The following is a 23,006-nucleotide window of genomic DNA, read 5'->3' as shown; positions in this document are numbered from 1 at the left end:
CAAAGTGCGTTTATTTGTGTTAGGCCGACGTACGTGACGGATACGGTCAGCGTGATGGTGGCGGAAGCGTTCGGGAAAGTAGCGTAAAATCGTCTTCGGGCCAGTCGATGCACCATCGTCCATCACGGTCGCATCTCTAAAAGATAGTCTTGCCCGTGGCGCGTTTTTTGGTTAGTGGTCGTCGTATTTATCCTCTGTTTTTTTTTTTATTCGTCGTCCTCCCACCGAGAAATGTCGCGATCATCCCTGTCGTCCGCGTTTCGTTCATCGCCGTTCCGGTCGTCGGTTCGGTAGAGAGCGTCGCGATTCTAATATATCGTCGCTCGCCGCCGTGTGTTTTAGTGGCGCGATTGCCTAGTGCGACCGTGTCCGTCGTTGGTGCGCTTCTAGTGCTGTGTATAATTAGTGGCTGTGGTGCGCGTTCTGTGCGCCAGTATTTTCGACTCAAGCCAACATGGAATTGCGGTTGCACAGCCCCGTGGGCTCCGACCCCGTCGTCTACAAATGGCCCATGATCATAGGCAGAGGATCGGTGAGTAACGACAGTGATAACATTTCGCACGGGGTACAACGCTGTCGCGCGGGACGGCGGGGCTATGCCGCCGATGAATAGCGACGATTTAACCATCTTCCGGGGGGGGGGGGGGCGGGGGGGCACGCGAAAACGATTATCGTCGTCGTTGTTTTACACACCGATATTCGTGGTCAACGATACACCGTAACGATGAAATCGCGACCGACCCGTGATAATGTCGATTCGTGTTGTGATGGCGGTTCAATGAACTCTGTAGTCTGTTGTACACGTATAGAGATACATTACTTGTGTGTGTGTGTGTGTGCGCGTGTATGTAATTTTCTATTCGATGTGATATTATCATCATAATCGTCCTTTCGGATATTGTTTGAGGTACCCTATTCGATTTGGTTTTTTGGAATCGATTTTTCCCTTGTGTGTGTGTGTGTGTTGGGTGCAATATTTTATATTTTTATTTTAGAAAAACTCGCGTGTGTACGAGACGACTTCTGAGAATAATAAATAATATTGCTAACCGTGATAATGTGTAGGTAATGTCAATGATCCTACTAACTGTCGAAACACACATGAAGGTGATACATCGGTAATAGTTTATAGGTACAATGACTATTTTTGGACACCTTGATCATTATTAAATCGTTGCTACATGCTTGGTAGTATTATAATCGTAATATAATAGGTATGACGTTTGTGTTATTAGTCGAATCACGGGTCGTTAGTACTTAACGTTAGCATAACAGGTACTAAACAACTCTTGAATGAATGGATTTTGCTGTTTTTGTGGGGGGAGGGTCTTCTGATTGTATGCCATTATCATTACAGAAACCAATAGTGTAATTAATAGACACTAAAATCACAGTCTGATATTAACGATGGTATTCTTTTATGTTTTAGGACAAACATGATGGTGCACTGGGAATTATAGAAACAATAAAGTGAGTAACAAAGTGGACATTTATTTTTTACTCATAAAACTTGTGATTTTAATTGCATACGTAAGCAAATATATTTTTTAACTGTTTTATATTTGTAACAATTAATAGACATACGCCTTTTGTTATGCAAAATGTTTTGGTACCGTCATATTTTATTTTTGCTATTGTCAAGTATTTACAGCCCATAGTATTGATCTAAAATTAAATTTTGAGTTATGCAAAACCTTGCAATAGAATTTAAAAATTGCGCTAGATCGTCCCCATTTTAATTATCAAATAATCGATTTAAAATTCATGAATTTAAATTTTAAATACGAGCTGTTAATTCAATTATCTACAAATCATCAAATTCGTATTTTAAAGTTTGTTTCTATCTTTATTTATTTATTACTTACTCATAACACTACAATTAATTTCATAATAATTTAAATATATCAGTGATACAGATCTATAAATCCACCCCATTTAGGTCTTAATATTTATATTATAGATTAAATTATTTAATCAAAAAATTTAAATATGCATTGACGTCCAAAATTGACTGCTGTTGACATTTTATCAACAATAATGAATAATTTACTAACGTGTTACAGTATTCAGCAGAATATTATCTGCATTAACTGCTATGTTTGGTACCCATAATTTATTATTGTCACATGTATGTTTCTGTAGTAGTATTTTGGATATTTCTTTAGTCACAATATTTAATAAAAGCCAGTAGATATAGGTATACAATATATTATATCGATTATCAATGTTATTTAAAAATGTATCTAATCATTTCAAGTGTAACTCATTATCATTTAGTTGACATTTTTAATAATAAAATGTTTTTACTTCAATACTTAACATTGCCTACCAAAAACCATATTAAAAGTAAAAATATTAGAAAATAGAAACCAGGAACAACCGTCGATTTTAGACTCAAAGTTTTATTAAATTGTATAATTATTTTAATTAATAGTCATAAACGCACGAACGATTTCACAGATTTCCGATACGTTGACCTTGGGCACTATATTTTTAAACCAAAAATAATTTTGGTGTAGTTCTTCCTGTCTAATAATTTTTGTATGGTTTGTACAATTTTGAAAAATTACGAGTACAAGGATAATAATTTTTCCTATGTTTGGCTGCTGGGAGTAATTGTCTGTATAAGAACGATATGAAGAAGGAGATCATTACCGATTTATTACAGACACAGGCTAGCAGTTTAGGAGGCCACAAACCGGTTGTATCATCGGTTTAACGAACTCTGCCATAGCTATTGCTATATTATGATCCATCCCGTGTGACGATGGCATTTATATTTTCGCTGATCAATGATCATCATCGCTAAATATTATAATATAGTAATTGCCATATGCTTAAAAATAATAATATATTAATAATTGTCGTACATGTACCTAACCGTAATTATACAATGTGTGTAGGTACGTATATGTATTAGGTATACAATGGATAAATAGTGTAACAAACATAATATTAATAAAATAATCAATATATTATGGGTATTCCGTTTCTGAAAAATTTGCCTATTTCCATGGGAAACGGTCCAATTTCTTTTAATTTTCTACTGTGACTGGTCGGGGGGCCGACATTTTGTAGTATTTACGACCCTTAGTATTAACCCCCTGGGTCGTTTATATCCACAACTATAGCAATTCGTATTCCAATATTGCCAGTTCACCAACTACGAATATTACAATATAATAAGTACTGGCTGGGGAAAAGATCATGTTATTGAACACGTATGTCGCTGTATTTCATGAAATATACAAAGAACGAACAAAAATTACGTGCTGGTCTCTAGACACGCTGTGGGTGAAAAAGGAGAAAGACGCAACAATAGCACAGCGCGTGCATTATTCGGTATAACAAAAGAGGAAGAAGACCAAAAAAAAAAATTCGAAACGAAGAAGAAACCTTGGTCGGAAAACAACCGGTGCTGATGCATTTTGATATTATTTTGCTCCGCCCCATTCGCTTTTTAACCGGTACAACGATATTGTATTATGTTATTTTTTTCCACCCGTTTTTCGGAGTGTACAACAGACGTTTTTTCGTCATCATCGCGCGCGCGTTTGTGTTTCCTTGGCGCGCGCGTCGTTCGATCGTTTTGCCGGCCGGCCGGGCAGGAGAGCGATGACCGTGGTTGCTGCTCGGGGCCAATAACACTGCTGGCATCTTTCAAGGACACGGTTTGGCGGTAACCCCCTGATCAACCGGATTCGTGAATAAAAATACAAGATTCCTATTGTCTGGCCGACAAAAAAAAAAATTATCCTTGTATATAATAATATTATTACTTATATACAATTATATTACCGTGGGTGGTTTTTAGCATTTTGACTGGTTTTTTTTTGTTTTGGCGGGCGGGTGCACCTGAAGAGTCGGTCCTGCGTGCTTTTGCCTATTGGTCGTTATCTGCATTCGAATTATATCATTTTCGCAACGACTCCAACGATTGTTGCATGTATAGCCATACAGTCTACGTCATGTTTCACTGTTTTTGCCCCGTTTGAATTATTTACTATTTCATTAACCAAATTGTTATTAAAACAACTATTGCGTTAATGAAATAATTATTTAAACAACAAAAGCGAACGTCGTTTCAAATAAATGTGTAACGAAGGACCCGGCTAAAATGTATACAATTCTAAACTAAACATTCTAGTCATTCTACACGAAACGAACTATATAATACTTCCTCAGACGTAATTATTACGAATAACCTCGTTCACCTACGTGCTCAGTGGTCGTCACGTGCAGTTTTACTTTATTAGGTTTATTCTTATTTTATTATGAAAATTAAATATTCAATGAATATTAATGAAGTTTATTTTAAACATACTTATTTTTTTTCAATAACTGTGTATATAAAAAAAAATATTTGTTAAATAAAATACTAGTCGGAATACTAGTTATGTTAAGGTTATTCACATTCGTTGTTGTATGATGTTGATCAACTTGGTTTCTTCTTGCGAAAATTATTTGAAAAATATTCATTCCTTTATTTAGGTATACTTTAATAATTAATACATAGGATTAGGTAGGTACATTGGTATACCTACTAGCTACTATTATCAAATTAATATTCATAGTTTTCTCTAGCAATAATCTTATAATATAATTATTTAGAAAAATATGATACTTACATACAATTATTTGTAACTAACTAAAATACAAAATTTAGGTAGTTATATAATGTAAACTCGCAACTATACGAAGGTAATTTATCTTAAAAATGTCTATTCAATTTAGTATTTTGTGCTCCATAACTGATTTATAGTAATCATCATAAGAAACTTGATTAAATATGCATTCTACTTAAAAGTATGATGCCTAAAATAGATAGAAGTTGCATTTCAAACGTTGAATAGGTACTATCCAAAAACTTGATGAATTCTACATATTATACATTATTTTTATTATGACCTATATTAGTTATAAATGATGCTATAAAACACATGACTTCATAGTTTGAAAAATAAGAGAATACATACTATCAGAAATGAATCATTTTTCGAGTGTATGTAATTATCTAATAATTTTGTGTTTCCGTCGTTGAAAATGTATTCAAAAATCACATATTTTCAAGGTTTTCTAATAATCCGACTTGATAAAAATAAATAAAATTAATTTAGTTATAATTAGGACTAGAGATTTATAGGAGTTTGCATGTTTTCTGATATTCATTCAAAACATAACTTAGAGGTATCTGTTTCTTAATACCAGGAGTCTATTTTCATATTTTACTTTTTTTCACGTGTTAGTGCATATTTTGTTATAATCTCAATTTAAGTGCATATTTTTAAATTAGAATTTAATTTTCTATTTTTTATGTAAAAAAATGCATGTAGGTAGGTAGGTAAACCTAAAAGAATATTCAAAGTAATTAGTATGGGTTGTGTTTTGCTAATATTAGTATTTTATCAATTATAATCACACGATGTTGTTAAAACATACAACTGTTAATTTGGGTAATAATTAATATTTATTGAATTAACTATAGAAAATTAATAACTAAAAAAGTGGGAAAGTGGATGTCGCTCTGCTGTACAGTAGGTTACAAGTGGGTCACTGTTAGATTTGAATTCAATGATATAATATCATTGTATAAGAAAAACGATTTTGAGCAAAAACGGCCAGTCAGTCTATGATATTTGTATATTACTAAGTATATTTGATGATATTATTGTGAATAAAGTAAATTATATTTTTACTTATTTACGTGGAACCTTATTTCAAATTTTCAATTCTTAGCTACAAAAGTTGAACATCTTATAAATTTGTAACTACAAAATAATTATAAAATTTAAAATTTGATACATTTTGTCAAAATTTGAACTTTAAATGCTTATAAAAAAAAATTGTGCCTATGTATTTTCAATATTTTTCAACTGCTATTGTAACAATATATCAGGAGCCTTGCATAAAATTTTCAAGATTTTCTACCCAACAAATAAAATTTTATTGATATTGTTATCGTGTATAGAAAATGCTAATACAAACATTCAGTGAAATTTTCAAGTATCTACAGTCATACGTTTTTTAATTACAACAAAATAAGAAAATCGTTACACGATAAATCGAGTGTATATGAAATGTTGTAAAATATATGAATTTCAAACGCTCATAAAAATTTAATTTGACTTTCTTGTAGACATTTTTTTTTTGATTAAGGTAGATAAACTTATGGATATTCTTATATTACATTTCAAATCTTAGATTGAAAAAGAAAAAATTTTATGAATTCTCAACTCAAAATAATTTTCTAATTTTCGTAAAAATTCCCGTTTTTCCTTAATTTTTCTTTTGTTTTTCATGTCTCTTTTGAAAACGACAGGGACAATTTTACTTTCAACCCCAAAGCACCAACTAGATTCACTTTCCTATCAGAAAAGTTACTGTTGAAGAAAATCCAAGCACTTTTACTGTCCTAAAAGGTGATGACAGACACAAAAAAAAACACATCATTGTAAAATCAATACATTCATTGCTTCGCTCAGAATCTAAAAGATCCGAAGTCTGAAAATATAAATATCGATTTATAGTTACATAGATTTAATAAATGTATTTATTTTTCATACAACTTACATTATTAATATATTATATAGGTATTTATAGTTTATATACAGTGAATATTTTTTACAACATAAATGAATAATATTACCATTTAAAATATTTGTCTGACATTTAGCGTAGTCAAAACGTTTCTGTTTTTAAGAGTGATTTTATTTACTGATTTTTCAGGGCAGAAATAAATGCATTAAAGGACGTGACGTTTCTAACCCTAACTAATAATTATTAAAATAGTTTATTTTCTAGTTTTATTTCTTTAACATAATAATATGATTAACACCAATATAATAACTATATACCTGATATTTTTCTATAATATTATATTTTCTTTACATTATTATTTGGGGATAATAAAGCTAGGTAGGTTTATTAAATACAACTTGTATTATAGCCTATAGGTATCTTTAAGTAATTCAATTAATGATATAAAACTTAATATTACATAAATAACAATTTATAGGAAATATGTATACCTAAATGCCTACGACAGACACAATTCATTAAAACAATGACTATTACTTTTACCTACCACTTATTTGTGCGAAAAAGGATTTTCTACCATGGCTAATATTAAAACAAAACAAAGAAACAGATTAGATGTCACACATGACATGCGCATCAGGTTTATCTGAAATTGTACCCCAGTGGGAAATTTTATGCAACAGCATCCAGAATCAAAATTCACACTAAATTCAGCAATTTTCTATTATACTATTTATTTATTATACTTTTTTTTTTTTAGCGGGTCGCGTACCCAATAAAGATTACATTTATGGGTCGCCATTGCAAAAATGTTGGGAAACGCTGCTATAGAATAACTTGATATTATTATCTTATGTTTAATATTTATTTTTAGTTAGGTATCTATCTACTATTATTATTAACGGTACACGTTTTGGATGATATTTACCTACCAATAATATTATTAAATAATAAATATTAACTTATCATTATTTATTTGAAATATTTTCCATACAAAATGTAAGCCTTTTTTAACAGCAAAAGATATTGAAGCTTTAAGCGCTTTAATCTCAGGTCTACTACTAGGTTAATTTTTCTTCGACTCGTATGATTTTTAAAAAAATATAAGAACATTAACATGATACAAATAATATTGAATGTCATTTTACTGTTAAACGTGTTTTATATCTGTCCACGTTCAGCTATTTAAACGTGTATTTTAAACGTGGATAGACCGATGACTTCATTAATGTTTTCTTAAATTTAGTTATGAAAATATACAATAATATGTTAATAACTTGTATGAGTTTTGACGTTTTTTTTAAAAAACTTTATAAAATTATATTATTGCGGTAGTAGTAGACGTTTTAAAAAACTAGTTTTTACGCTTTACAAAAATCTTCAAACTAGTGAACGCTGTCAATAATATTACGGTGTTTTCCTCGCAATAAAAAACGTAGCTTTAGGTTGCCGTATGTTTTCGTTTCGTGAACAATATGATATTATTTATCATTATAAGCCAACCGCGTTCACTGTTGCGAATTATTATTGTTGTTGTTGTTTTCTTCTTCGTCGTCGGAGAAATGTCCTAGAAAACTTCTCTCCGTCGTCGCGGTTTATAACGGTTTTTTTTCTTTTTTTTTCCGTGCAACGAACGCATTATTACTAGTAGAGACTAGAGAGTGCACTGGCACCTGTGCAGATGGTGGTGGCGGCTAAAGCCACTGCGCGCGAGTTCGAACCGGTTTTCTATGTTTCATTACATAACGGTCCGTGGTTACAACTAACAATATAATATATAAGTATAATAATAATGGTAGTTGTAATAGTACTAATAATTATATATATATCATACTCGTCCATATCGGCGACGGGTATTATAAAATATAAACCACCTCTTACCACCGTCGCGATGATTACAACAATATTAATAATAACATATCGACTGTAATAAACGAATTATATCGTTCGTCTCGTCACGTGCGTGGACGGAAAAACACCCGTTCCACCGCGTCGTCGAAACCTTCTACAGAAACATTGTACGTGCAACTAAATTAAATATGACGTATTTGCATCGATTTATCATGATATATTTTATTCAAAATAATATTATTTATATTGATATTGAACAATGGATTCGGATGGCCGTCGTTCAAAAATATCATTACCTGCCCAGGTCAGGCAGGAAACAGTGAAACCGTTGAATTGTGTGCGGGCAGGTCGAGAGAAAGGAAATCACGAGGTCACGCGCCGAGCCCGAGGGCCCGTAGTCGCGGGATGAGCACTGTCACACCACCACCGGCAGCAGCCCGATTACGCATATATTTGTATGTTATTTTATATTATCGATCGACGGCGGGGCCCTCGACCTCGGCGCTCGGAGGACCGCCGCCACCAACCGACCAACCCCGGACGGTTGCGAGCGTTTACGACGACTACCATGGCCGCATTCCCGGATGACGTCACGGAAGTGTGTGCCATTCTGTCAGCGAGGGTTGAAATTCCCCTCCTACCCCCTCCCCTCGCATGGTTGTTCGTTTCGTCGGGGAGTGAGTGTGGTAGTGTTCCATTTCGGTGATCGCGCGAGTCTTTTCGTCTTGTATAAGGGAAGTAACATTTTGTTGTTTGATCCGTTTTGCGTATTTTCCAAATCGGCATTTTTGTCGTTTATTATATTCCATTTCCGTTGATCTCACTACGCGTTTTCAAATATTATTCAAAACGTGATATTCGAAGACTGCGTCTAGATGAAATATCTAACCCTCCCTGCCGGGCGCTGACCGTATTTTATTGACGACAGATGGCAAAAATCAAGAAGAGATCCTTGTGATTACCAGCGCCCGCTCGCCACCCCTATATTATGTTTAATATTCAGCCGAGAACGTTATGTTTATGCACATTGCCCGTGTTACACTGTACAGTGTAAACCCGACGCTCCATGTCAAAACGCTATTTTCAATATTGTTCTTGTATAGCAAAACCCGTTCATTGACTATCATTTAAAAACTTCATACCTTTAATAAACTGACAACTGTCTGTATTATCTAACCGCTTTTAAATAATTGTAATTTAATAAACGTAGTGTCTAAAAAACCGTTTTTGTGGAATTTATAATAATTTTTTTAAGGTATTAAATTACCTTTTCAACTATTTAAAAATATTTAAGTATTTGTTTTCTATAGAAATACGAATGAACATATTTTATGAGACTTTATTATTATTGCCTAGTTTTAACTGTAATGTTTTTTCGTGAGCGTATTCTACAACATCTTTCCTATTATAGAAGTAGGAGTCAACCTTGAAATAGACTGGTTTTTACTCGTGCTTTGGCTCGAATTCTAAAAAGATTTCGTGTACCAACGTAATAAACTTTAAGCTTCAAAAAGCTATTAATTATTATATTTTATTTTCTCATTATTTAAAACTTTTGTATGATATACCTAAAAATGTATTAATTTGTTTTAGTTTCTGAGTTGATATTGTATAGTAAATACTTATTACACCATTATATTTTTATATTATGTACAGAACTTTCATGTAATGCGGTAAATTTGTAAAACGAATTTTCTGACTGAAATGTAAAAATAAATATTTACGTTTTTATCGGTATTGTATGTTCAGGGTTATTTTTCTTACAACTTATCAATAATATTATATTAAAAACTAAGTTTTAATCACGAATGTTCATTATAATATTACTATCCGAGATTATTACAAAACTGCTTTTCGATGCGTCAAATGAAGGGTGTCGATTATAGATTATCTACTAAAAACTACTCCTTTGTGACCCACAACGGGCCACACCACTTGATAAACAGTGACCTGTGTATTATATAGTATTTATATTTCGTGCACATATAATTTATTGTATTCCTTCTAAATATTTTAGTCACAATACGTGTAATTATATAGTGGCTCACTGTCAGTTATTTTATTTAACTTAAACAATGTTACGTACCACGTGTCTTGGTAGTGTGCATAGCATGTTAATTAGGTATATTTAGTAGTTATTTGCCTTCCGGGTTTTTAATAATATATTATATTCTGTTCAATGTCACATGTAAACGCACTTACGCACCTGTTGCTGCGGTTTATGTCCGGATACATTTCTCATGAATAGGAATTATATTTTTCAGTAAGTTATTTACTAAATCCGTGTTTTCAAAATTACCATCTTGTACCGACTATATTTAACATTTTATATAGAGTGTCCTTGTAGCTATAATAATATAGTATAATTTTTGTCATTTGCGTAAATTATGGATACCTAACGCTTAGTCTTAGTGTATAATAGTCCGTATAAGCGTTATATTTTGAATATTTTATGCAACACTGCCCAATGATATATCAAGATTTGCTACTAGTTATTCAAAACCCCGTTCAAAACATTGTTTTATGAGCATTCTAAAAATAATTTTAATAGGCAGGTAACAAGTATTTTTTGCTTAGCGGCTTATTGATAATAGGTAAATTTTTTTTTTAATATACTGCGCAAATCACCATTGCAAGGACAACTTGACGTTATCAACATTGTAATAGTTGCCGATATTAATATTGTGGAAAGAGGAAAACCTCATAATAACCTTGGCCCCGATTCCATGTTATTATTATGCATTTTGTGCATCAAGTTCACAAACGGCAGTAAACTACAAACAAAAATAACAATTACCATAATTGTACTGATATTGATGTTATCAATTATCATAATATGTTAATTCATACATTAACTGTCTTGATAAAACAGTGCCAGTAAACGTTTATTATCTCAAAAAGTATTAACGTTTATGAAAATTGTTTTCATAATTTAAGTCATAACTTATTAAAAAACACATTTTGAAATAAAATTATAACTTTTGTTATTTTTTGCAGTTAATATTACCTACTTAACTTTAACTTAACTTTTTTTACATAACAGTACCTATATATTTTTAATTTCATAATATTGTTAGGCGGAATATTTTTTTTGAGAATATCGGTAAATAAAATTCGAATTTTGAATTATAGTTATTAATTTGTTAAGTACCTATTTAAAGTTTAGATGAGAAGTCGTTTATTAAAATAGGTATGGATAATTTTTCGGAATTCCACTGAAGCGAAAACATTTTTAACATTTATTTGAAATAAAGGTTTGATCTATACAATTTATATAATACATTTAATGTATTTACAAAAATCATAATAAATGCAAGTAGGTAATTAATATAGATATAGGTATAACATGTTAAAAAAGTATTTACCAAAGCTCTCAGAAAAGATTCTGCTTCGATTATAAATTTAAAAATGTTTGTCTTCATTCTCATAAACAAAAATATTAGAATACAAAAACAATTGAAAACTCTTATCTAATATGTGCAATATATTTATCAAATTAATGAGTGTCTGTATAAAATCGATGTCCTTTATTAGGATTAAGGACTCCTAAGATTTTTGGGAAATGTATTGTTTTCCTACCACTTAATTTCATAATTTTTTTTTTATAGATTGGTGTCGGATGACTTCCCAGACATGAAGATGCCTCTAGAAAACAACATACTTTGCAACTACGACACAAAATCGTAAGTTATTGACTCATCTTGCATTTATAACCTCGCACATTAATGTCATTGTGTCAATTACCCAAAACGAAATATTTATTTATGTATTTTCTGTTGTAGATACGACAGCATGAAGTCTTTGTGCGACAGGTTCAACAAGGCCATTGACAGCATGGTTCAATTGGTAAATAGAAAATTGAAAAAATATCGATTTTTTTCCCTCCGATTTGTATTCAAAGGGTTGTATTTTAAATGGGTGCCATTTATTATTGGGGTGACAAAAAAATAGGGTGTTCATATTCATCGAAAATGTCTACGTGACCTTATCCTTCTTATACATGAAGCTGGTGTTCCACAACAACAATAATTTATCGAGTGATTTTCGCAGTGTTACCAAATTTAAATGAATATCAAACTACGTACCTACTAAACAATACTAGAAAAATAATAATAAATAATATTCCATAGGTACCTATATATATTTAGAGAACGTAAAGGATGTAGCCGATGTAGGTAATATATATTATCTGTTATCCCTAAACCGCTTAATTTTAACAGATCTTGTTATTATACATGTTAGTTACTTGGTTATTAGTTAATAGTTATTACGAGACTTGACTTAATAGTATTTTAGTCGACGATAAGATATTTTATTTGAAATTTATAATTTGGTTGTGATCATGAACAGCGGCAACAAGCAGCTGTTGTTCCCTTCTATTTCGTCTCTGTTATTGCAATCCCTATATTACATTGTAACGTAATTTACAACCTGCGTATTTGGCAGCCCCACCTGCCTTTGCCAGATGCGTGTTTCTTAAGCTATGGTATTTATATTTCCTCTTATTGTATGTTATACTGTTAAAGTATACACAATATAAAAATAATATGTAGGTTGTTCGTATATAAAATATTGTATTTTAAAATTTTGAAAACATTGGTATTATTAAAATAAGCTTTTTCAATTGTGTGTTATACTTTTGGACTTCGGTCGTTTAACGAGTATGTGTATAAGGTTTTCCTATTTTCTATTCCAAGCTTTATTAGAAAATATAATATGGTAGTCTACTTTATTATATAACTTAAAAATGTAATAACTGTGATTACATCACTTAATTAAATATATTGTATTTTCTTCATAACTTGTATTTAAAAACTTAGACCAATAATAATATAATTCAAGAAGGTTTATAAATTATGTCAAATACGGTTTTACGAATTAGTATTTACTTACTATTATAATTTCTTATCAAAGCATTTGGGTCTATCCCTCTATTTATAAAAAAAAATAAATATTTTATGAGTTAATTATGTAAGTAATCTAGAGATTGGGAAAGAAGCAATCGGAGGCAAAGTCCTCTAACATCCTATAATTTTATTTCAAATTAAAATATTAATATTATTCAATAAAATACAATTATTATCAATGATTATTAATATTTATGCTTATAAGTTTATAACAAATGATGAAATAGTTTAATTTTAATCAAAATTATTCAATTTTTTCAGAATAAGGGAACTTCTTTACAAAAATTTAGTAAAAAAGCATCTAGAAGTCTTCTCCGACACATAATTCAACAAGTTTACAATGTTTCTGTAACCGACCCTGATAAACTAAATCAATATGAACCATTTTCACCTGAAGTATGTACAATGCCAAATTCATAATACTTGTTGACTTTAAGTATAATGTATCTATTTTTGTTACTTTTAGGTATATGGAGAAACATCTTTTGATCTCATCTGTCAAATGATTGATCTGATTAACATTACGGAAGATGATATATTTATAGACCTTGGATCTGGTGTAGGGCAAATCGTTTTACAAATGGCTGCGGCCACTCAATGTAAAATCTGCTGGGGTGTTGAAAAAGCTGATGTCCCTTCATCATACTCAAAAGTAATAAATAATAATTTAAGTAAATTAATTGTGTTAACTATATGTTTATTCTTTAGTTTATGCATTTAAATTTTCAAAAATGGATGTCTTGGTATGGCAAACAATGTGGCCAATATCAACTTATGAAGGGTGACTTTTTGAGTGAAGAACATAGAGAAAAGATAACTAATGCAACAATTGTATTTGTGAATAATTATGCATTTGGGCCACAAGTAGACCATATGTTAAAACAACGATTCGCTGACCTGAAAGATGGAGCTAGAATAGTTTCTTCGAGATCGTTTTGTCCTCTTAATTTTCGAATGTCTGAACGCAATTTAAGTGGTAAATAAATATACATATTATGTATATATATATATATATTATAATGAATGCTTGTTGTTTTATAAGATATTGGAACCATAATGCATGTAACAGCGATGGAACCTATAACTGGTTCAGTTTCTTGGACTTGTAACCCTGTAAAGTATTATCTACATGTTATTGATCGAACAAAGGTAATTACTGTTTTCAATTTTAAGTTATCACATAGTAATCTATGCATTAATGGTTTTATAATTAATATTAATCATGAATACCTTACATTTTTGTAGCATATAATATTATACCCTCAGTCATACAAGCAATACCATTGTTGATCATCTCATAAAACTAATTAAATTGTATTTTTTTGTACATCTATGATTTCATACCCGTGTTTTATATGACAATATAATTCATACTGTGTTATGGACAGATGTGTTGTACCATTTTATATTTAATTTTTTTTATAAATTTTATTCATAACCCATAAATAATAATATGGACGTCTGCAGTTAACTTTTCTTTAGGTACTTTATTAATTTATCAAATTAAAAAAAAAAAAGACTAGTAGAACAACATAACTCAGGGCCGTTCTTACAATGCAGCCCTTAATGATATCATATATCAACACTTGTTTTACAATATTATTTTTATTTTGAAAATATTATCAGATAATAATAAATAAATTATAAACAAATAATATTTTAAGAAAACTATATAGATTTTCTAGTTTAAAATAATTCTATTTATATCTAAGTAAAACCATTTTTTCATCTAATCTAATATGATCCCTTTTAAAACTTCTGTAATTATAGTGATGTATATTTTATTATATTAGTGCTTAAATTGTATTACGCACTACATGACTTGACTGGTAATGCTTTAGTCAACTATAAAATAATTAAATTTTTAATAAACTTGTTAATTAATGAACTATAATTATTTGAAAAGAACTTTCAGTTGTATAAAATATATATTTATTTATGTATATTAAATATGTATTAATCTAACTTTAATGCTATTTAATCTTTATTTAAATGTATTATTTTGTATATTTAACTAGGTGAATATTTTCATTATTTATATTTTGTTTATTATTTCAAAGCTTATCAATGATTTAATTTATTTACAAGTGACATTTAGTTGTTGTTTGTATAAAGTTTTATTTTTTTTTAATGTCAACAGCTCGAGCGGTATTTTACTCAAAATAAGCCTCCCGTTCCAAAATCAAGGGTAATTAAACAGCAAAATGTCTGCGAGTAAAATTAATGTTTATATTTTATATTGTTATGCTTATGACTTATAGAACATTTGTTTTACTTATTTAACTTTTATTTTCTTCAACCTGCAGTTATTGTCCAATTACGAACAACGTTCATCGAAAGGACATGCAGTTTTATTTTTGTTGCGTTTCTAAAATTTTATCAATTTTAGGTGAATGGAGATAAACAAAAATTAACAACAACCATTTCTGTTAATAATTGTTCATCTGATGATACAGACTCATTGTTTAGTACTTTGAATGGTGATAGTGTGGATGGAAGTGCTACAACTGGATTGACACCTGACAAAACTATAACAAACAACAATGGGCGATGTGCATGGTCAGATCTAGGTGGGCAAAATAGTGAGGAAGAAAATGAAAATAATACAGGTACTTTTGTGGTATAGTTAAGAACTTATTGCATATTTTTAATTAATATAACTCATGTTTACAGACATTCACAGTAGAACTACTCGAAAAGTAATGAAGCGTAACACACCACGGCGTAGTCGTAGTTTTAAAATCACTCCTACTACATATTTAAACCGATCACATTCTGAAGCAACTGTTCCTGAAAAAAAGACTGTAGAAAAAATTGCAAAAGCAAAACGAGTTGTTTCTACTAACCGCAAACAAAAGGCTAAAAGAAAGCCACCTAAACGTAATGTTAAAATATCAGCGTCTCTAAATTTATTACATAGTGAGACTGTATTAAGTACTACACCAGAAGTATCAATGAGTATTAAAGAGCCTCCAAAAGGATGTGTTGATCATACTTTGACTTCAATTACGGGAGTGGGAGCTGGATATGCAGCTACTCATACTGAACTTCCTCCGCCCACTGGAGATATTCCATACTCATTACAATTGCTTTTAGATGATTATAAAGAAGGCTTTATGAATATGATAAATATGTTTAAGACTCAGAAATTCCGCGAAGATGTTGAAGCGCAAATAATTGCTGAAAAGGTAAGAAAAATAATACATTATTTATTATTATTATTATTATATACACTTACAAATCAAATATTATTTCAGGAAAAAAAACAAAATTCAAACATGAAAATAAATCAAATAAAAAAACAAATTGACCATCTAATTAAGGATAGCTGTAGTCTTTTAAAGACTCGTATGAAGGAACTTGATATTTATCCTACTAATACCACAGGAGATGTTTTGACAGCAGCTAAAGTAATCGTATTGCGTCATAAAGATCTACAAACTAAAGTGGCCAAAGTTAAAAATGAAGTAAGTTGAATTTTTTTAAATTATCCATTAGTAATATTTTTTTTTATTTTTCTAAGTAAAATAATTTTAATTAATATTTATTTTTATAGACAAATGTATTAGAAAATCAACATTGGGATTATTACTGTAAAAGAGCTGCTGAGGTGAATGCTGTTGGTACCCCTGGACATTTATTAGTACATCAAACTGATAACTCAACAGATCAAGAAATAAACACCCAACGTTTATTAATGACAGAACTTATGGCCAATCGAAAAAGAAAACATGCTTTGTCTTCAACTATTGAAGGAGTCAAAACTGAAATTGATAACTTAGAAAAACAAAATTCATCAAATAAGTTCAATGGCTCTTTAGTAAATCAAATGTGTAATAATAAAAAATCAAGAATACGCTCCCAAGACTGGCCAGAAGTACCAGATATAGCTAGAATTGATGAAAAAAATCCAGAAATTCTGGCACAAAAAATATTAGAAACTGGTAGACAAATTGAAGCCAGAAAAATAATAGAAAATGGTAGACAAGTTGAACTATCGACGCGGTATCAACGCTCAAATAAGATCTATAACAGAAATTCATCAGATACTTCACTTAAAGTGCCTTTTTATGATGAACATGTCAAAGATCTCATAACTCATGCTTTAAATGAACCGTCATCTAAAGGACCAGATTATACTATTGTATCACCTGCTAAAGTTGCTTTACGAAGGCATCTGTCACAGGTAAAGTTAAACAATTCAAATATTATTATGTAGCATGTTAAATTTTACATTTACAACTAATCTGTATTATGAATAATATTCTTTTAGGAAAAAATTTCTCCCAGTCCACCAATACAGCAACAAAATGTCATAACAAGAACAATTGGTGATGTGTTAAATAATGAAATTGAAAGATGTTTGGAAATGGACAGACATAATCGAACATTAGAAATAAGCAATCAGTCCATAATTAATGCCGTTGTACCATTATCCATGCATAATAGAAACAAAGACACCACCCAAGCTATACATTCATTGCCTTCAGAAAAACGTTCATTTATGTACATACCATTACCAAAAGCTGAACTCAAACCTTACCAAGAATCATTATTTAGTGATGATATCCCTCCACCTCATTTAATCACTCTCAAAGAGGAACCTGTTGAAGGGTAATTGTTGAATACTAATTAAAATTTGCTAGTTTAAAAACATTTTTTAATATGTTATGTTGTTGATTAGACTGGCTGCATCATTACACGATCGACTATTAGATAATGATGGAGATGATAGTAATGGTGATGAAGGCTTGTCATTTAAAGAAGAAAAGACTGAATCTGACACTCAATCACCACATAGAACACTCAAGCGCAGTTCTGAATCACCTGGCCCTCTAAATGCTAAAAAAATGACACCTATGTCCGACAGACTTCCCTCTGAAGAAGGTATTTGATTTTAAGTATTTCATCTACACTTGTATTAGATTTTGGTTTTGGCGTGTATTTTGAATTCGTTTTCACTTCATCACTTCCGAATAGATGTTTTATTTTTCTTATCAGACAGTCGCCTGATTGTTTTAATGTTGTATTTAGCTTGGCTTAACCTAAACATTTTCACAGACATAATATTTAGTCTTGTAAACTGTATTTGTTTTAATAACTTAAAAATATTAAACAGTCTGGTGGTGGCCATGTGCAAATATAAAAATAATTTCTACTCGAGAAAATTATATCTTTATATTTTTAATTTTATACTACTTACTACTACTATTATTATTATTATTATTATTATTATTATGATTATTATTATTATTATTATTATGATTATTATATTATTATGGATATTTTTATTGTTATTGTTATTATTATTACAACTACTACTACTACTATACCACTTCTACTACTACATTTTTTTTTTTCTGATTCGTCGAACCGGGGGGAAGACTGCCTGTGCTTTGCTTTCCCGCCGGTTCGCCATCGTTTATTTACATAACAAGTATTAATTAGTAACGACATTTACATTAGTTACAATAAAGGTTTGCAGATATTACAGATAATAACAATATTTACAATAGTTACAATAGTTACAAATGATTATGATCCAATTTTTTGTCGGATTTTATCAGCATCCTGAGCTCTGTTGTCGTACTATGGCTGATCCCTTTGTCTCTGTTGGTTCTTCTTTTCTATGGTGCCCATGATCCGTGTAATGTGCTGCCCACTGTGTGCCAATTTTCCCGGCTAAATAGCATAATAACTACTATTGACTCCGGCTTTACGTCCTCACCCGCTATGGACTCCAGATCCATTAGTCTTCTCGCCCATCGACCGCACATGAAGAATGTGTGTTCCGCGTTGTCCATAGGGTGCCCACATGACCTGCAGCATAAACTCTCCACTCTCGCAAATCTGTGAAGATAAGCTTGAAAGCAGCTGTGTCCCGTCAAGAACTGGGTCATGAAATAAGCCGTTGCCCTTATTACTACTATTACTACAACTGCTACAATAATTATTATTGCTATTGTTATTTATAGAATAAACTTAAAACTATATAAAATCAATAGTTTTTTTCTTGACTGTTCAATGACCAACATTTTACAAATTTATTATCCTCTTGTTTTGAATACTCCCAAATACATATTTTAGTCTATTATACAATATATTATTTTACAAATACTTTTGATCATTCTTACTGCTACAATGATTGTAATTAAAATATTTTATTAAATTTATTTAATGTCATATGACAATTCTTTTTTACTATTATCAATTTATAATGAATACAATTTTCAACCAAATACTAATGATTCTTATGGAGTAATTTATTTACACTCATTGCATGTTTTGCTGGTTTTTTGTTGCTTGTCACGCTTATTAATTTCTATTTTAGGATTTAATACTCGTACTCTAAAGTATTCCGCAAGAAGTATTATTTAGCTGTATAAATAGAGACTTTAGCTGGCCTAATGGATTTGGATTACATTGTAAAATATTAAGGTGAGTGCACTGCATTGCGTTGTACAATACACAATATTTTATTTTGGCATGTTTCTTATGTTGTTTGTACAAATTAATTGTTTTATAAAATCTTACCCTTTCTTGGTTTGGTGCATGTAAAATATTTCAATCAAAATATATTTTTTTAATTAAGAAGACTCCTGCATATTTTTTTGTCTCCTTTTTACAAGTGCGTAATAGATATTCTGCTTTTCATGTTTTTTAGTTTTAATATTAGTGTGAACACAGACCTATTATCACACTTAGGTAAGAACGTCAGTGTTTTACAATATTTTAATTTCTAGGCAAGTTATGAACGTAAAATATTTAAATTTACTGCTATCTGTTTTAAAAATTAAAATATTTAAAATAGCTGATGTACCAACACAAATAATGTTCATACCTTAAAATTTGATAAGGTATCAATTTACACTAATATAAAAACCAACAAAACAACGTAAATAAGCTATGTTACGCACATGCAAGACAGAGATTACAAATTGGGTAGGATAATGTCCTCTTCTTAAATATAAATAATATTTTGAAGTTTATTTTATTTTTTTAAACCAATAACTGGGTTTTATTCTGTAGTTAATTCTTTGTTTAAAATTGCAATATTCTATTCAAGAAAATTACAGAAATGTTATTAACACAATTTTTTATTTGATTTTACTAGTATTTCCATTTTTTAAAAATATAATATAATATGCAGTCACTTTAAATATTGTATTATTTAATACATAAAATCTGTCAAGAAGCAATTTGATTTTTTAAGACAGTATTCTATAAAACATGTCATACTAATATAGTGTATGCTGTATAAATTAAAATTTGCATCTATTATATTACATATAAAAAAGGGTTATATATTTTCAAAAATCAGTGCCCTTTCATAAATGTATACCCATACCATACAATTTTGTTTTAAGTTGCATAATATTATGTTTGATTAGTATTTCTTAACAAATTCATATCAAAAAAAAAAAATTGAATACTTTTTAACAACACTGTATTAGTATTACTAAATATTTGTATTTACTCCTGTAATAAAACAATATATTTGGTTATTTGTAAAACAAATATCTAGTGTTAAGTATTATTGCATGCCTGCCTAAAATCTATTTAAATTTTCCATATATTCTGTTTCTTTATAAAAGCCATTACACTTAACATATATTATAACAGTATTAATTTTAAAATAATTAAAACAACTAATTGTTTGCCTGGATAATTCAATAATCACAATAATGTAAAACTATTGGTCTTTAATTTACTATATAATTCTTATGTTTACTAAAAAAATGTCTACTTTTAGATGAGAAATGGAATGATCGCATTCGTGAAAGATTTGATAGCTTGGTAACATTTGCATCATTAGAATTGGATAAACGGCGTCGTAATAGTTCAGATGCTGCTGCTGCTAATACCAGCCCTGATAGTGGTATAGGTCATGGTGATCCACCGCCTGCCTTACAGCCACCACCATCACCATCACCCCCATTTTCCCCAGCTCCATTGGATGGGCCGTATAGTCCTGTACCTGCCCCGACTGTGACTGCTCCAAACATACCATTAAGATATCAACGTCACACTAACCATAAAAAGAAGTCTTTTCGTGATAAATATCGGTCCACTGGGCCTAAAGCAAAAACATGGGCTGCCAAATGGATGGATGATGAAATTCAAAGCACAAGCAATTTTTTTTAATGCAAGTATTTTATTTTTCTAAAATGTCTTTTCCACAACCCTATTAGTTAGATTTTAAATATTTATAATTGTTAAAACAACTTTTTCATACCCTTAACAATAGTATCAATATATTATATTTATTGTTCTTTGATTAAAAAAAAAAAATCCGAATTATGGTGTATTTTTTTTTTATACAAAATAGGAAATAATGTTATTCATTCTAATTAAATCATTGACTTAATAACAATAATCTAGTTTTTTTTTAATACAGGTTCCTTGTTATTGTATTTTTCAACAGTACACATTTTTATTGAAGAAAAGAAAATAAATTATAATTATAATAATTATACTTTTGATGAATTTATTTTTAAGCAATATTTTTAACTGCCTTTAGTTTGATTTGTTTACCGATTGTTTTATTATCATTAACTAGTATTTATTAATATTATTATTTATTCTTTTCTTTTTTTTTTTTCGTTATCCTATTTACTGATTTTAGAATAATAATTAATCAAATAAATAATCTGTTCACAATAAATATTCTGAATAGAAATTAAGTACTTAACATTGTAAATAATTACTTTAAAAATGTGTACAGTAAGTAAAATATTAATTAGGCATCCCAAATACCATAGAAATAATGTGTTCTTTATTGTTTATTTTTAATTTTTTTTTAATATTGTTATTAGTATAGGTATCTATAAATATTTTTTTTTTGTCAAAATCTGTGTCTCCTCTGTTTTATCATTTGTTTTTTTTTTTTTGACGATATAGCTCATCACTGCCTTTTTATGGAGGCCCCCATATTTATAAATATGTACCTATAGTTCTATAAATTAATAATTAGTATAACAATTTTTTAAAAATTTATGTTATGGGGGAACTTAGACTTTTTTCAAATATCTTTTTATAATACATTTTTCAAACTGCCACTCGTTAAAAGTGTTCAAATTTAAATTGTAAACCATTTCTTTTTTTTTTTGTATTGCAATTTGCATAATTTTTTGTTCCTAAGTTATTATAAAGTTCTCCAATTTTGTACAGAATATTTTAGTGGACTTTTTGACAGATGTTATTTATTTCTTTTTATAATATTATTAAGAACATTGTACTGTTAGTACAAAATTATGTTACGTACTAATAAAGTATTGTAAATACATGTTAAATATATTGTTTTGATGGTACATATTTTTGTTTTTTAATTAATTGTACTATCACATAATTTATACATATTCCTTAAATAAATGTATAATTTGTATATTCCTATAAGTGAAAATAAACTCTTAATGCGGTGATTCTTAAATTGTCTTAATTGTAAAACTTTGACAATGATCAAATAAATCTTTGGCGCCCACAAGTGTTGTAATTTTTTGCACCAATACATATGTATATAAACACAATCTACTTAATTTTATTACCAATAAGATTACATCCATATAGCAGTGTTCAAATTTCATATAGAAAACAAAATCTTTAAGAAAGGAAAATATCTTGTAAAGTGGCTAAAAGTTAAAATGTTAGAATATTTAATATTTATTCTATATAACGATAGTTTTATGTTACATTTTACTAATTGAATGACAA

General features: G+C 29.7%; 1 protein-coding gene across 4 annotated transcripts; it reads left to right on the top strand.

The window, feature by feature from the left end:
- The first annotated feature begins 16 nt into the window (after positions 1 to 16).
- LOC132943051 (histone-lysine N-methyltransferase, H3 lysine-79 specific) lies at positions 17 to 22,606 on the top strand. Of its 4 annotated transcripts, none has more exons than XR_009664325.1 (17): positions 17 to 532; positions 1,430 to 1,470; positions 11,997 to 12,071; positions 12,171 to 12,234; positions 13,557 to 13,691; positions 13,762 to 13,947; positions 14,004 to 14,271; positions 14,338 to 14,444; positions 15,436 to 15,483; positions 15,685 to 15,904; positions 15,969 to 16,483; positions 16,553 to 16,762; positions 16,852 to 17,481; positions 17,569 to 17,909; positions 17,980 to 18,182; positions 19,627 to 19,733; positions 21,049 to 21,185. XR_009664325.1 is itself a non-coding variant. In XM_061011834.1 (17 exons), the coding sequence occupies exons 1-16, from the start codon at positions 455 to 457 to the stop codon at positions 21,438 to 21,440; spliced, it is 3,513 nt and encodes a 1,170-aa protein (XP_060867817.1). In that variant the 5' UTR covers positions 17 to 454; the 3' UTR covers position 21,441; positions 21,694 to 22,606. The 4 variants fall into 4 exon arrangements, 3 of the variants coding, with proteins under 3 accessions (XP_060867817.1, XP_060867816.1, XP_060867818.1); XM_061011834.1 differs by lacking the exon at positions 19,627 to 19,733 and adding an exon at positions 21,694 to 22,606 and having other exon boundaries at positions 21,049 to 21,441; XM_061011833.1 differs by lacking the exon at positions 19,627 to 19,733 and having other exon boundaries at positions 21,049 to 22,606.
- The last annotated feature ends 400 nt before the right edge of the window (positions 22,607 to 23,006 follow it).

Source organism: Metopolophium dirhodum, chromosome 4, assembly GCF_019925205.1.
Source record: "Metopolophium dirhodum isolate CAU chromosome 4, ASM1992520v1, whole genome shotgun sequence".
NCBI lineage: Eukaryota > Metazoa > Arthropoda > Insecta > Hemiptera > Aphididae > Metopolophium > Metopolophium dirhodum.
This window is presented reverse-complemented; position numbering and strand designations above follow the sequence as displayed.

Excerpts from the sequence above, each read along its gene's own strand:
- LOC132943051 (XM_061011834.1), top strand. The coding sequence starts at position 455 with ATGGAATTGCGGTTGCACAGCCCCGTGGGCTCCGACCCCGTCGTCTAC. Across the intron at positions 15,484-15,684 it reads CTCCCGTTCCAAAATCAAGG|GTGAATGGAGATAAACAAAA; the intron begins GTAATTAAACAG and ends TATCAATTTTAG. Across the intron at positions 17,910-17,979 it reads AAAGAGGAACCTGTTGAAGG|ACTGGCTGCATCATTACACG; the intron begins GTAATTGTTGAA and ends GTTGTTGATTAG.